At 39.3% G+C, this 15011-nt stretch overlaps 1 protein-coding gene across 3 annotated transcripts; it reads right to left on the reverse strand.

The window, feature by feature from the left end:
* Positions 1-2394: 2394 nt before the first annotated feature.
* PRSS35 (serine protease 35) lies at positions 2395-14725 on the reverse strand. Of its 3 annotated transcripts, XM_058164107.1 has the most exons (3): positions 14297-14725; positions 13530-13613; positions 2395-5670 (listed from the first exon to the last, which is right to left on the reverse strand). In XM_058164107.1, exon 3 carries the CDS (start codon positions 5654-5656, stop codon positions 4427-4429), a length of 1230 nt encoding a protein of 409 aa, XP_058020090.1. In that variant the 5' UTR covers positions 5657-5670; positions 13530-13613; positions 14297-14725; the 3' UTR covers positions 2395-4426. The 3 variants fall into 3 exon arrangements, with proteins under 3 accessions (XP_058020090.1, XP_058020092.1, XP_058020089.1); XM_058164109.1 differs by lacking the exon at positions 13530-13613 and having other exon boundaries at positions 2395-5666; XM_058164106.1 differs by lacking the exon at positions 13530-13613 and having other exon boundaries at positions 2396-5670; positions 14297-14723.
* Between the last annotated feature and the right edge of the window lie 286 nt (positions 14726-15011).

A 15011-nucleotide genomic window follows, 5' to 3' on the forward strand; every position in this document is an offset into this window, starting at 1 on the left:
GTCATTTCCATTTAGGGATAGCAGTTCTTCAATTGAAAGTGCAGTCTTTTTTTTTTTTTGGTCTTTTGTCACTTGTAAACATTCAATTTTAACATTTGTCTAAGATATTCCTGTATCTTGGTGGCTTTCACTGGCAGCAGGAGATGCAGTTCCTGGTTCAGCAAATTTGCAGAAGTGATATATATTCGCTGCTGAATAGATTATCTAAAACGGAGACTTTAAAACTTTTTCATGCTATGGAACTTTTTTTTAATTCTTGGAGTACCTGATCAAAAGGAGTGGCATTTGAATATAAGTTGGTATCCCATCCTTTCCCTGTACATTAAAATAATATTCTGCTCTGAATATGTACTTTCTTTTAGTAGAGTAGAACAGATGGAAAAATGCCATAGTCACTCTGGATGGCCTATGCATTTTAAAAACCTTTTTCTCTTAGCTCCTCACAGAGATTTTTCCCCTTAGTCCCTTGTGTAAAGGACAAAAGGAAGATCTCTCTGTGGGGGATTAAAATTACATGTTATTTACAATCTGTAAGGTTTATATAACTGTGTGACTTTGGGTTGCTCATAAGGATTAACAGAGAAACAAAACCCCAATAAATAACAGCAGATGCCCAATGATAAACAGAAAAGATATATTAACAGTGGAGGTCATCTATCTACCTGAACCAGGGGCCTGTTGCCTTTATTAGGTAGACCAAACAGGAGATGCAACCACATATGTTGCGAGCCAACATCTTTATAGTCCAAGAACCTATGGAAGTTGCCTTCTGAGTGTCTTGCTCCTCTCTCTGTACAATTGTGGGCTATGCTGCCTCTTATCTGACTTGCCTAGGCAACATCTCTTTGCTCCATCTCCCAAGGTCTTTCCCACATACTGTGACAAGATGTAGAAAGCAACTAAGACTTAGATACCTTGCAAAAAGTTTACAGGGTTGAGCTATCCAAATCTCAGGGTAGGGGTGGAATTTGGATTCTGTCCAAAGCATACCAGATTCCAATTACAGCAAACAATGTGTATGCACATTTCACTGTATTCATAGATTGTCCAAAAGCTATCAAGCTGTGTGTGTGTGGAGTAGTTGTTGTGTCTGCGCCCCCTGAGCCGGGCCCCCTGCCAGAAAGTGACTTAGAAAGTGAGGGGGAAGGGCCATCAGGACTTACCTCGGAGCACCGGCTTCCCTGGCTCAGCTCCAGGAGCCAGAAGCAGGCCAGGTGGAGGAGATAACGAGGCCTCCATCCCCTGACTCTTCCCCCCCTCCAGACCATGCCTCCAGACCCAGCTGATGGCAATCAGGCCTGGCTGGAACCTAGGTTTCGTAGGCAGGAGAGGCGGGAACGACAGAAGCAGGGGTGGGGCAGGCCTAGGAAGTGCTGAGTCATGGAGCCACACCCCACAGGATATAAAACCAGCGAGGGCTGCTATGCCTCTTCTTAGCAGGCAAATCAACTGCTTGACTAAGAGCTGAAGTACTGTTTGTTGACTCATCGGCATCAGGGAGATAACAGAGACACTTGGCAGATGCTCGCTAGTTTGCTGCCAGAGCTGATAGTGCCGGCTAATTAAGCCATCGCTCGGACTGAAGCTAGGGGGACAGAACAGTAGTACGCACATCCCTATTTGTCATTCCTACATTGTCCTATGCTATTTTTCTGCTTTTGTCATAAACAAATGCTTTTATATTTATATGTATTATTTTGCCATGGGTACATATGAGCTCACTTCTGCTTAAATTCCATATTAAACAAAGATATATTGTATAAACAGTAACTCATTCTTGGGTCTCTAAATAGTCTTGCATTTTTTCTTTATTCCTATTCACTTATGATACCTAGAAGAATTTTTCTTCCTCTGGTTCCCATCTATTCAAAATATTATATAATTTTCCTCCCAATTCATCTCCGATTTTTCAATTCAGTGAATCCAGCGATCAGCATTCACAGCAATATAACATGCAACTTTCACTTTCTTACTTTCACACTATATTTCAGTAATTAATACCAATTCACACTTTCTGATATGGAACATATAGCTCTTTGAAGAAGGACGTCCTATGATTCCTTGGGAATACTTTTAAGACAATGGTAGGAAATCTATATTATTGAATAGGAATATCCATTTTACCTGTGAAATGTGCTTCATATTTTGTTGAATATAACGGCAACTAGAACACATTTTCTAGATAAATAAAATTTAGTTTTTGTTTTTAAATTACAGTCTTGCAAACCTTCAGTTTAATGTTTTATATCTTGAAGTCTTTTGAGAACATCATGATGTACAAATGCCTTCTATATGTTTAATTTATTATGGATATTATAATATTAAGGATATAATATTCCATAAAAAATAATTCAAAATAAGAATACTTCTGAATAAGGCTTGTAGATTATGATTAATTTGATATGGAATATTTTCAAATGCACATTTTACACAGAAATAAGAAAAATCTTTGCATGTGAATTGTACATTTAATACTTTTTCAAAAGTGGTATAGCAAAAAAAAATATGTTAAGATTATTTTATTCAAACTGAAGTGCTTTTAAGAATTTAGTGATTTTCACATTTATACATATATTTAAAACCTTTTGTTTCTTATTACACATTTTTTTACCAAAATGTTGATCAATTCAAGTTAAAATGAAATTATTGTAATATTAATAAAACCAAGATTACATATGGCCAGGAATATTTCACCTTAACCTTGCATATTAAATAAAAGTTCCAATGATTTTGTCTTCTCCAAATGGCCTTCACATCAGAGGTGGGTTTCAGCAAGTTCTGATCAGTTCTGGAGAACTGGTAGCGGAAATTTTGAGTAGCTCGGAGAACCGGTAGTAAAACTTCTGACTGGCCCCACCCCCATCTATTCTCTGCCTCCCAAGTCCCAGCTGACGGGAGGAAATGGGGATTTTGCAGTATCCTTCCCCTGCCATGCCCACCAAGCCACGCCCACCAAGCAATGCCACGCCCACCAAGCCACACCCACAGAACCGGTAGTAAAAAAATTTGAACTCATCACTGCTTCACGTACATGACAATCTTTGAAGCAGAAAGCACAGTAGAGTTTATTTTGAAAAGCTACTGAAATGTGTACATTTTAAATAACAAGCCTACTTTAAATCCTTTTCTAGTAAAAGAACCCATAAGAATCCTTGCTACATAAGAAATCAGTAATATATTTACATAAATGTTAACCTACAAATTCTGTAAACATTAGATCATGATTAATTAACAAATAATTATTGGCTTTGGTGGTTGTGGTGGAACTCTGAAGGACTGCTTCCACAATGTGGCCTATCATTTGAAGAAAGAAATGATAAATAAATTCACTGATAAATCCTAATACAGGGTTTTCCAATCTCAGCAACTTCTAGGACTTCAATTCCCAGAAATCCTCAGTCAGCATAACCACTGCTTGGAATTTAAGGAATTGAAGTTTTCATATCTCAAAGCCGTTGAGGTTGAGAAACATACAACTTGTGCATCTCATGTTACCTTTATGGTGAAGCTTTTATGTACATTTCAATACAATTACATTTTAGACTATAGAGCTGTTCTTTTCTTCGTCAAGCTACTCTTACCATTACGAGCATATATATGGCTTCTTGGGCTACTGTTATCTCCTACTTTTGATAGGCTGATACACTTAGCTTTTGATAGTTTAAAAAATTTCAATACAAAAATGTTACTATTGCACCTTAATAATAATTTTAAAAGGCAGGAATTTGTTCAAAGTAGTGACTGAATAAAACAAATACAATTTCAATACTTCCAGTTTTATTTTCTAAATATGATTTAAAGGCATTTAAATTACATGGATCTCTTTTCTTCAAATTGGGAACATGCTACTTTGATTAAGTTTCATTTTATTGGTTTAGAATTCAAGAAAATGGCTTTCCACTTTCATAAACACTAATTTGGTAGGACCATCAAAGTGTGAAGATTACTTTATTTCTCTTGTCTAACCTCTATGTTTTAATAATGAATGTGTGATGCTTATTTGAGCAGAACCCTGAGATAAGTTAATATGTTGGAAATAAAATAATAAATGTTTTAATAATACCAATTACCAGAGAAGAAACTTTTCTTTAAAATGTTAACTGAGTAACAAACTGAAAGAGCAAAGAATGTTTGTTCTTTAGTATGATTTAAACTTACCTATATATTTGTGTGTTTGTGTGTACACACAGAGAGACATATACGGTACATATACGATACACAACCTGGGATTTAAGTGTACCTCATGTCTATGGTAAACTTAATTAACCTAGCAGAAAAATTCTCATAAATGCTGAGGTGTTTGTTTTTGTTCCTCAATACAAAAAAAATCTAATTTCTGGCATCAAGTTCAAATACAATCAAAGCAAATCAATGTACGACTTCCATTGCCTAACACTACTAGATATTAAGTAATCCTGTATTACCTTTAGCCCTGTGCACAGGTGTCATTATTCCCTAACCAGAGGCAAATCTGAGCATATTTGAGGGGTGTAATTCGAACTGCAACATTGTAATCCTGTTGTTCTCCATGAACATCCACCCACTGATGACCAGAATAAATGGCAATAATTTTGCGTTTCCATTTCTTCTTGTCTGGTTCTTTAAGGCGAAGGTAGATTCCTGAACCAGTAGAACCAGGCTCAGCATCACAATACTGATAGAAGAGATCCTTGGATTCATCAGATATGCTGCAAAAGCGATAAACCAGTTGGCCAGCTCGGTCTGCATCGTATCCAGAAAAATGGATCATATTTCCAGGAATCATCTTGCTATCCGGGCTGACGCCAAGTTCCATGTATTTCTTCTTGTGGGGACGCCTGAGTTCCAAAACTGCATAGTCATAATCCACTGCAACATCTCTTGTCACATCGGTTGTCCAGCCTTTGGGGATCTGAGTACTTTTAACCCTGGTCCACTGGAAGGAGGGCTTACGCTCTGACTTCCTCTCATTCAACATGGGTGTCTTTTGTTTTCTGCCAGCTCTACCGCCAGATCTCCTTTTCTGGGGTTTGGAGTCAACCTCATCCTCTTCGACTTCTGGCATCTCCCTCTTACTTCTCTTGGCTCCCCTGCGTCTCTTGCCCGTGCCTTTGGATTTCAGCTTCAACATTCCCACTCTCAGTTTCTTGCTGCCTTTAATGTAATCTTTACCGTCATGCACACAATGGGCAGCAGTGAGTACATGCTTTGGAGAAATAAGGATGCCAGTGCAGCCCGTGGAGATCTTTACCGCGGTGTTAAAAGGATAGTTGGTCAGAAATCGAGTGTCTGAAATGCTGAATCTGCTGTCTGTACCATAGACCTGTCTCTTCCTTCTCGTTGGCATCTTACTAGTAATGTTTACAACTGCATTGGGCTCCGTTCCCAGAACCTCCACTTCTGTCAGGGTCCTCGTGCCATTCTCAAAGACTGTCTCATAGGAAAGCAGCTCCTTCAGATCAGACCAACGTGGCACTGGCAATGTCCTCTGGCATTCAATCCCACACACGCCGCTCAGTTCTAATTTGCCACTGGCTTCATATTTAGGAGTGTCAAGGAAGAAAGTCTTTTCCTTCACAATCTGTGGTATTTTTTTTAACTGCCAGCTAAAATCTTGTAGTTTTATTCCACTTGTGAGGCTGAAGGCAAGAGTGGAAATTAGCAGAACTAAGGCCATCGTGTGCTTTCTTTCTGTTTTGAAAAAAAAAAGGGTGAGAGAAATATTATTTTAATTGCCATAAATTTACAAAAGTTTACAGTACTATTAAATATGGCCCTATAAGGTAAAGGTAAAGTGCTAGTCGATCCCGAATCTAGGGGGCGGTGCTCATCTCCATTTCAAAGCCAAAGAGCCAGCGCTGTCCGAAGACGTCTCCGTGGTCACGTGGCTGGCATGACTAAACATCGAAGATGTATGGAACACTGTTATCTTTCTACCAAAGGTGGCCCCTATTTTTCTACTTGCATTTTTTACGTGCTTTCGAACTTCTATGTTGGCAGAAGCTGGGACAAGTAACGGAAGCTCACCCCGTTACCCAGCACTAGGGATTCGAACTGCTGAACTGCCGACCTTTTGATTGACAAGCCACTGAGCCATCGCATCCCTGTAAATGGCCCTATAAAGACAATTAAAAACTCCCTCTTTACAATTTGGTACTGCTTATTCCCAGAAGAATCAGGGTGACTGGATGGAGTTGAGCTACAAAGACAATAAATATAATAAAAGTAATATATTCAAATAGCTATCACCAACTTTTTTTTTCATTTTTAGATTTTTGAAATTTTATTCTGCATCTTAGATATACAAATATATCAGCACTCATATGGCTAGCAAAGCCAGAAATATTTATTTATTGATAATTTTAAAATCTTATAACCATATGATTCTCTACGCTTGTACTGTATAGCATTAGAAAAAAATTTCATTTTTAATACATCCTTGATTTCCTTCAGGACTTCAAGGTGTCTTATGTGGGGCTCTGACTCCATCTTCTATTCTGAGCTGCAATTCTATGGGGTAGGTTGGCTGAGAAAGAGTACCTAGCCCAAAATCACTCATCAAGGTTTCTTTGCTGTCCATTGAAATCAATCTTTCCCAATCTTAATACAAGACTTTAACCACTCTACAACACAACGTATTCCAATTCTTGTATTCTATATCCATAACTACTTTAACATATTTTAGAAACAATTAAGAATTTGAGGTAAATTTGAGGTAAATTCATATTAGCTGATGCCTTTGGAATTTTTACTTATTCACCTTTTTTACTAGTATTTGCAGTAGTTCTCCCACAGCCGTGATGGCCAAGCTATGGTAGATGTGCACCAGCGTGTGGCATGCGTGTTTCTGGTGCGTGCATGCGCATTGGGGGCATGTGTGCCGGAGCCCCATAAACCCGAAGACCAGCTGGCTGGCATGCCTGCACGTGCCAGAAACCAGAAGACAGCCAGCTGATCTTCGAGTTTCCGGAGCTCTGGCGCACGTGCCTGCACATGCACACAACCAAGTTCCAGTCTGGGCACTTGGTGCCAAAAAGGTTCGCCATCAGTGTCCTACAGTAACTGAACTTGTTATATTTAGCAATATTACAGCTAAAACAAACCAGATCCGATCCAGAAGTGATATACCTTTCTCAAGAATCTCTGATAAATGTCCAGGTTGACTCAAAAACTGAATTCAGACCTCCAGAATACTTAGTACGCTGTGTAAAATAAATACACTAAGGCCCCTTTCAGATGGCTCCCAAGTTCATCCTCCCAGCTCTCTTTTTTTTCTGTAGTTGCTTGGAATATCTTCACATTTTTCTATTTAAGTCATCCAGTGTATTTCCATGCTGGCCAATGATGGAATGTTCCATCCTCTGCTGTGCTTTTTACTCTTGAATTACCTTGAGAAGCAGCCACTGGCAAAGCCATATTTAGAGCAGACGAAAATGCCAGAATGGCTAGTTAAGTACCACAGGACTTTGGTTTTAGGAAGAAAGGGGAAATCCCAAGAGGAAGGACAAGATGGAAGAACCACCTGCCCTGTATTGCATAGGAAATGCAGCTGATTTGTCTCTTCTGCATTGTTTTCCTGGAGTAAATCCAGAGCCAATTACTTTCCAAAGTTAATTTTGGTTAAACATTTTATTTGACATATCAATAGAAATTGCACTATTTAGTTTGAGCAATTCAAAATTAAGCATGGACTTAACTAGTCAGAGGGCAATTCCTAAAATTTGGGAAGTTTTATTTGAATACCTGTGGAGGACACCACGTTCTGCTACAGGTTGCCATAGTTTTATATTCAGAAGCAGCAGCAGCAGATTAAATGTTATTTCCCTCTATTTTGATGCGTGCTCAAACCAGCAGCACATATGATTATATTACATTTCAAGTCCTTTCCAACCTGTTGTTTCAATGAGAGATACTTTTTTTTAAAACCTGGAGGTATTAATAGTGTCTCTTCCTTCAGATGGTTTATATAAAAAAAAAACAGCCTGAATGTTGCAATGCTCTGAAACTAGCCCTAAACACAACCACAAGGACCACACCAGCTTCTTGTATTGCATTTTGGTTTGTTAAATACACGCTTCTTACTGCAGCAAATTCAGGAAAGTAACTTGTAATTAACTACAAGCACATCTGATGTAATGGAGGACAGTGCCACAGTGTGACTGCGGCTATCCTAATCACAGCAGAGAATAAATGTGTGGCTTGACTCCTCCTCTGGCCACCGTATTCTCCTTCACCTCAAAAATGAAAGAAACAACATCAATAAGCACGCACTTCCCTGTCTTTTGTCTCTCTTTCACTCATTTTTCCCAGTAGTGAACTAAAAACCTGAGGTAACTTCTCCTCCATCTTCTGACTCATTTCCATATGTACTGTACTCAGTAATGTGAGATTTCCTTGGCTTACCACATGGGACCTTCTCGTAGGTGCCACTGAGGCTGCAATACCCACCATTCTTCATGGCACAAATCAAGCAGCCATACTGGCAATATTGGCAGTTCTGGACGTTTTTCCTTTTGTTCCTTTAGTAAAGTAAGCAATAGAGCCACCAGTGTTTCTTTCACGGTAGCCTGTAGATATCCCATAAATTCCTTGAAAATAGTAACAGTGGAGAGTGAAGATCATTCTCCAGAAAAAAGTTAAAGCCTTGAAAATAGTGACAAAGGACACCTTATGAGGAGAGCATCCTCACTAGTTCATTTTAGGGCCCTTATTTGAATGATTGGCAATTCCCATTTTTGCAGCCATGTTTTAAACTCAAAAAATCCCTTTATGACAGTCACACATAGCTTCAATTTTTAAATGTGCCTATCAGCTAAGGTGTGCTCTAGTCTTTAAAAGGAGCTAAAATGATAGTTAACTATATTCTGCAGTGAGTGTGTGGTTTCTTTTATGGGGAGATGGGGAGTAGATCAGATAGAAAAATAATGCTTGGATTAAACATTTCTGGTGGTATAAGGACAATTTTGGTTATAAACCTAGTTATGTCCTATCTGAAAGGATCCTACTAAACTAACTCAGAGACTAATATTTTACTAGTGCTAATTGTACTAGTATCCAGTTGACATATTTATAAAGACTTTTCTCATCTGTGTCAAGTTTAACCATCATTTGGAAAAAGTTCAACTTATTTTTATTTAAAATAAATTTAGGGAAGACTAAATCTAAGAGCAGGTTTTTTAAACCTAAGCTATTGAAGTATATCTTTTATACATTCATAATAACTAATTGTATTTTTATATATTGTTTTATTGTTTCTATTTTTAATTGTTTTGCCCCAATTTGAAAACTATGTGAGTGATGACTTACAGTAAAACACCTTCATTTTAAGTTTCCTTTCATCTTAAAAAACTCAAGTGGTTTGTGAAATAACCACTAGAGGGCAGATAATTTATTTCGACAGCATCTAATGCATTATAAAAATGTTTCAATACTTCAGACTGTGTTCATTGAATATATTATTGTATTCATATGATAGACAGTGTGAATCAGCAACAGCTCCTAGATAATACATATGTTTTGAATGTCTATGTACTTTTTAGTTACTGTCGGTCAGCAAGGCCGACAGTAATGATCCTTACCTCTGAATTTGATATTTGGTTGTGCTGTAGTGGTTTAAGCACTTGTATATATTGTAGTGGTTTTGATAATAAGTGCCTGACTACTCAACCAACTATAGCACAATTAACACAAGTTATGAAAAAGATAACATTTCAATACATTATTTTCCATTCTTGTACAATGAAAGAAACCACACACTCATAGCAGAATATTAGTAACTAAACTATAGCTAATATTTCAACCACATAGCATCACGCAAACCAAATAAAGCCTTCCAAAAATTTTAAGTTAACTAAAAGATCCAATAGTCCAAGAAGAAAAAACAAGAATCATCTATAATAAGGTCTGTACTAGTCACTATGTAGGACAGACAGTCAGTCCCCATCCATGAATACCAACTAGAAGTCAGGAGACACTACGCTCATAATACATGCACAAATTCAACCATAGTTTCAATTAGGAAACTGCAAACATACTAGACCAGCCTAAATCCAAAAATGCTAGGGAATTCCTGGAAGCTTGGCATTCAAAGAAATCAGCTATTAACAGACACATAACGTAAACCTCATTTACATACCATTCCTAAGGCCAATTAAAAATAGCTAAGAAAAAAAACCCAGAACACATCTTCTCCAGCAGCCAATGCTCAGATAAGAAGGGATTAACAGACAATTAAGTAGAAAATAATATTCTGCATGTATAACCTATGATGATTTGGTTAGTGACCATTTGAAGTTACAGGGTGCTGAAAATATTACAGCATGTGATTTGGAGGCTTGGCAATTGTGGTGCATTTACGATGGCTGCAATATCCCATGTTCCCATGATCACAGTTTTTGACCTTTCCAGCTGGTTTTGGATATGCAGAGTCAATTGGGGAGGTAACAAGTCATGGTCATGTGATGATTCAATAGTTTATTTAATAATCACAGCAAAAAAAGGTCATACAATTGAGTGCAGCCATGTGATGCCTTACTTAACAACCAATTTTCTGGCCCTTGTGGTCATAAGTAGAGGGATACCTACAATCAAGGTGCCACTATGGAGAAAACCACACTCCCACCAATACTCAAAGGGCAAGCTACTGTATACAAACAAGAAGCAAACCCCACATTCATTAGTACTAAAGATGTTACTAGATGGGTAATGAAATATGAAATATTCATGTATCTCCCTTTCTGCTGTTTTTGTCCAAATCTGAATACACTGCATTTCATTTTGCTGTTTTATAAAATGCTTCCTGAACTTTAAATATTGGCCTTAAACAACATCCTATCTTATGTTTGAGAAAAAAAATATTTCATATATCATTACAGAATGGAAAAATAATACTTTCTCTGCTGTTATTCATTCTTATCTCCATAAGCTAGCCAGGAAAAATAATCACCAAATAGCAGTGAGGTTCTATGGGCAGAACTTTTCAAATAAAAAGGCCTGAGAAAGATGCCAAGAAGGGAAAGGAGAAAAGTCCCTGCATCCAACCCATGAAATGTACAGGTATGTAAGATATTTGATCAGGCCAAAGAGGTATGCAATAAGCACAGTTAAAAGGAACTTCACTGACTGATTTCATCCTTTAGTTCTTTTAGTTATTATCACCCATGCAACACATTGTAAAGGTTTGCCAGAATTAATGAGAATAATGGGAACTTCTCAGAGCAGTTTATAGTTCTGAAAACATTTTGCATATAGATAGAACCCATTGTCAACAGAATCTTTGATTGTAAAAGCTTTATAGTACAAACAGATACAATTTACTAGGAGTGCCATTACAATCTATCTTCCTGGTTTAATTTATAATTTGAAAGGTCTCTTGTTTTTCTGATTTGATTGAGATATACTTTCCCCAAGGAATACTTTTACTATATCTTCTCAGAATTTCAGATGTTTAAAATGTAATTTCCTACTCTAACCCAACGGGTTGGATGCTTAATTATTATCTGAAATGGATTGGATTATCTAAAAAAAGATTGGCCCACTCTTGGGACTCTCGCTTAAGATTTTGTTTTCCTAATAATTGCTTCAGTTTTAAAATACACCTGGTTAAGTTTTTAGCTCAACCATTCTCTAATGGAGAAATTCCCTCCCATCTTCTTCAATTTTTTTCATACAATCCAATCATTTTATGCCAATTTTTTGGGTCTCTTAAAGTCAGTTTTTTGACTCCTGGCAATGGCCAGGCCAAGTGTCTGAAATTTTCTTGGCAACTTTTTTTCAAAAGTGGTTTGCAACTGCATTCTTCCTAGGGTTGAGAGAGACTGGCAGTATATACTGTATGATTCGTGAAACTAAGCACCGTCACCCTACTTGCAAAAGAAAACATAAAATATAGCTATCTATATCTGAGGGTGTACTTTAGTGCACAGTAATCTGAGACAAACTCCAGAATCTTATTTCTAGTTATTTTATCACTTTCTTGAACACTTACATTCAAAATGCAATATGAAGTGGTTTGTTTCCAAAATAATGGCTCATAAATCCATTTGTGAATCATTACAGTGTATATGCAGTATTGCAGTTAAGACAGAAATTAATGAGTGGAGACTTTTCAATGCCTAAGTGGCAGTGGCTCCCACGGGAAGAAAAATTCTCTAAAAATAAAAAAGCTTGAAACTACTACAAGGAGAGAGAAAATTACTTTTGGCAAAGAAACTGTTTTTCTCCCCTCTGTGCTGGTAATGACTTAATTGAGTTCTTAGGGTTAGGGCTGTCAACACTATTTCCCTTTCACTCTGCAATATAAGAAGACCTTTGAAATCTCCAATCATCTTTAATATATTGCTAAATCACTTTCCTTTCTAAACAATTCCAGTTTGGTCCACAAGGAGCACAGAACCTTCACACTCAAAAGAAAGAAAGGTATGTGGAAGTTGGGTAGCACCATAGAATAGTTCATATATAAAAGAGGTTCAGTTTTGCCAGCAGCCAAACCCTCCTATGGGTCTGATGTGAATGCAAGTTTGGTCTAGTGGTTAAGATACTAGGTTAGAAACCAGGAGGAGATAGCAACAGCACTTTAGACTTATATACTGCTTCATAGTGCTTTACAGCCCTCTCTAAGCGGTTTACAGAGTCAGCCTATTGTCCCCAACAATCTGGGTCCTCATTTTACCCACTTCGGAAGGATGGAAGGATAAGTCAACCTTGAGCCTGGTGAGATTTGAACTGCCAAATTGCAGGCAGCCAGCAGTCAGCAGAAGCAGCCTACAGTACTGTACTCTAACCACCATGGCTCATAGTGAGGTAGTGAGTTGCAATCCATCCTTAGGCATGAATGCCCTCTGCATGACTTTGGATCAGCCCTTCTCTCTCAGCCAAACCCACCTCACAGGGTTGTCGTGGGGAGCAAAGGAGGATTGGGTATGTTTGCTGTTTTGAGTTATTTATAAAAATAATAAAGGCAGGAAAAAAGAACTCTTTAAAAAATGCAAGGAAAGTATGAAATTGGGTTTAGCAATGACTTCATTCTGCCTCATATTCACTCATATTTAGAAGTGAAGGAATCCATAGGTCTTTTAAGCCAAAAACTTTCACATAGAGTCTGAATCAACTCTGTGTTACAGACTAATCAAAATGCTTTGGCTGTTTTTATTAAATGAAATTACTTTTTAGGGTCCCTCCCTTTCTACTTTCCTGCTGCCTTCTTTTCATTTATTTAAACAAGGTGTCTGAAGCTGAAAATCAAATAAGTAACCTTAGTGAAAGACTTTTGTGATTCCAACACACAGAGCTCAGAAGAGGCAATCTGGATAAAATTAGTGTCAGTTTTCCAAAAAGGAAACACAGGGTTGATTCTGAATTTAAAAGCTGACTGTTTCAAGGGAGCAAAATCTTTTGCCTTGTCAAATCCATACAGAAGCTCAATAAATACTCAAAGACCTTTGTGTACCAGTTGTGCAAAACCAAAATATTTGTCATGGTAAAATGCATCCACCAATGCCTAAATTCTACTTAAAGTACACATAGCTAACCACTTCCAGCCCTAAGCTTACTTTTCTGGGCTTTAAATCCAAGACTGTTTAATCTTCCTCTGGCTTCACTGTAACCCTCCTAGGAATACTTCCAAGAATGATGTGCTGCAACCCAGAAGAAAATAGTATTGAATCCTGCTCGCTGATGTTTCCGAAGCTGCCATCCTTTCCAACCAATTTGATTTAACCTGTAACATATTATTTAATTCAATGTATTTATTCCCATTTCTATGGCCGCCCAACTTAACCAAGTGACTCTCAGGGATGGGGGATGCTTCCCTGCCTGGTCCTATGGCCGTACCGGTATTTGCTCCGTTCCCTCGCACCAATTCCAAAAGGGGCACGGAATCTAAGTCTAAACCCCCCCCCCCGACGCGCATTTGCGCACCGCACTTCTGATTCACCCCCGACCCTTTCGGTTTCCTATTTTCATGAAAGATACCTTTGGCCACAGATCGCGATCCAGGTTGGCATTCAGCTTTTCCTAGATCAACAACCGCGCGAGCCTTTCCTAAAGGAGATTGTAGCACCCATTTAAATCCTGCTTTGCTGGCAGGTTTTGCTCAGCACCGAAAATCATCCTAAAAGGCAAGGGACGGTGCTGCTTCCAGACAAGCCATTCCAACTTTTTCCTTAGAGGGAGAGGACGGAATAGCAATAGCACTTAAGACTTATATACCGCTTCACATCGCTTTACAGCCCTCTCTAAGCGGTTGGCAGAGTCAGCCTATGGCCCCCAACAACCTGGGTCCTCAATGCAACCCAGGAACCCCTGGGGACAACCATACCTCAAGCGCCTTCGCTCCTCAGCCTCGCGCTCTGCAGCCGCTAACGCGAGGCTGTACCAAAGTGCAGAAGAATCCCAAAATTTCGAGGAGGCGCAGAGAACCAGCCGTCCAAAGGGGCAGCGCGCCACCCGAGGTCCCGCCGCCTTCTTGCGGGGGGGAAAGGGATGGCGTGGTGAGGGCTGCAGTCGCGGTGGCACCCTCGGAGAGTCCTGGCGAAGGCTACTGCGGCGGGCGGAGGGGGATCCGCCTTGCTAGGGTCTTTCCCAGCCGCGTGGGCGGGGAAGAGCGGCGCTAAAGGAGAGGGGAGGATAGCCTTCTGAGCGAACGGAAGGGAGGAAGGACGACGAAGTGGCGGGAGGGCTGGTGGGGACGGCGCTCCCGGAGAGGGCAGCGAGGTGGGCGGCCGCGCTCCGTAAGAGCAGGAGCCGAGCGGCTGGACACGGGCCACTTTCCCTCCTGTCAGATCCACCAGATCCAAAAGGCATTTGGCGCTCTTCCGCGCCCCTGGTGGAGAGCAGAAAGGAAGGATGCGCGTTTTCCCTGAGGAACGGGGGGGGGGCTCTGTTTTTTTTTGGGGGGGGACGGCTTATTGCTTGGGGGCAACAAAAGAAAAAAGCAAGGAACCGAACAACGCGGACGGTCGTAATTGGCCTTCTCCTTTCCCAAATTTGGAAATGACTTGCAAGGGTTTCTTTTAAAAGTGCAAAACCGTGCA

Source organism: Ahaetulla prasina, chromosome 1 (assembly GCF_028640845.1).
Source record: "Ahaetulla prasina isolate Xishuangbanna chromosome 1, ASM2864084v1, whole genome shotgun sequence".
Classification (NCBI taxonomy): domain Eukaryota; kingdom Metazoa; phylum Chordata; class Lepidosauria; order Squamata; family Colubridae; genus Ahaetulla; species Ahaetulla prasina.

What these genes read in the sequence shown, in the direction of transcription:
- PRSS35 (XM_058164109.1), bottom strand. Translation starts at nt 5,656, where the DNA reads ATGGCCTTAGTTCTGCTAATTTCCACTCTTGCCTTCAGCCTCACAAGT.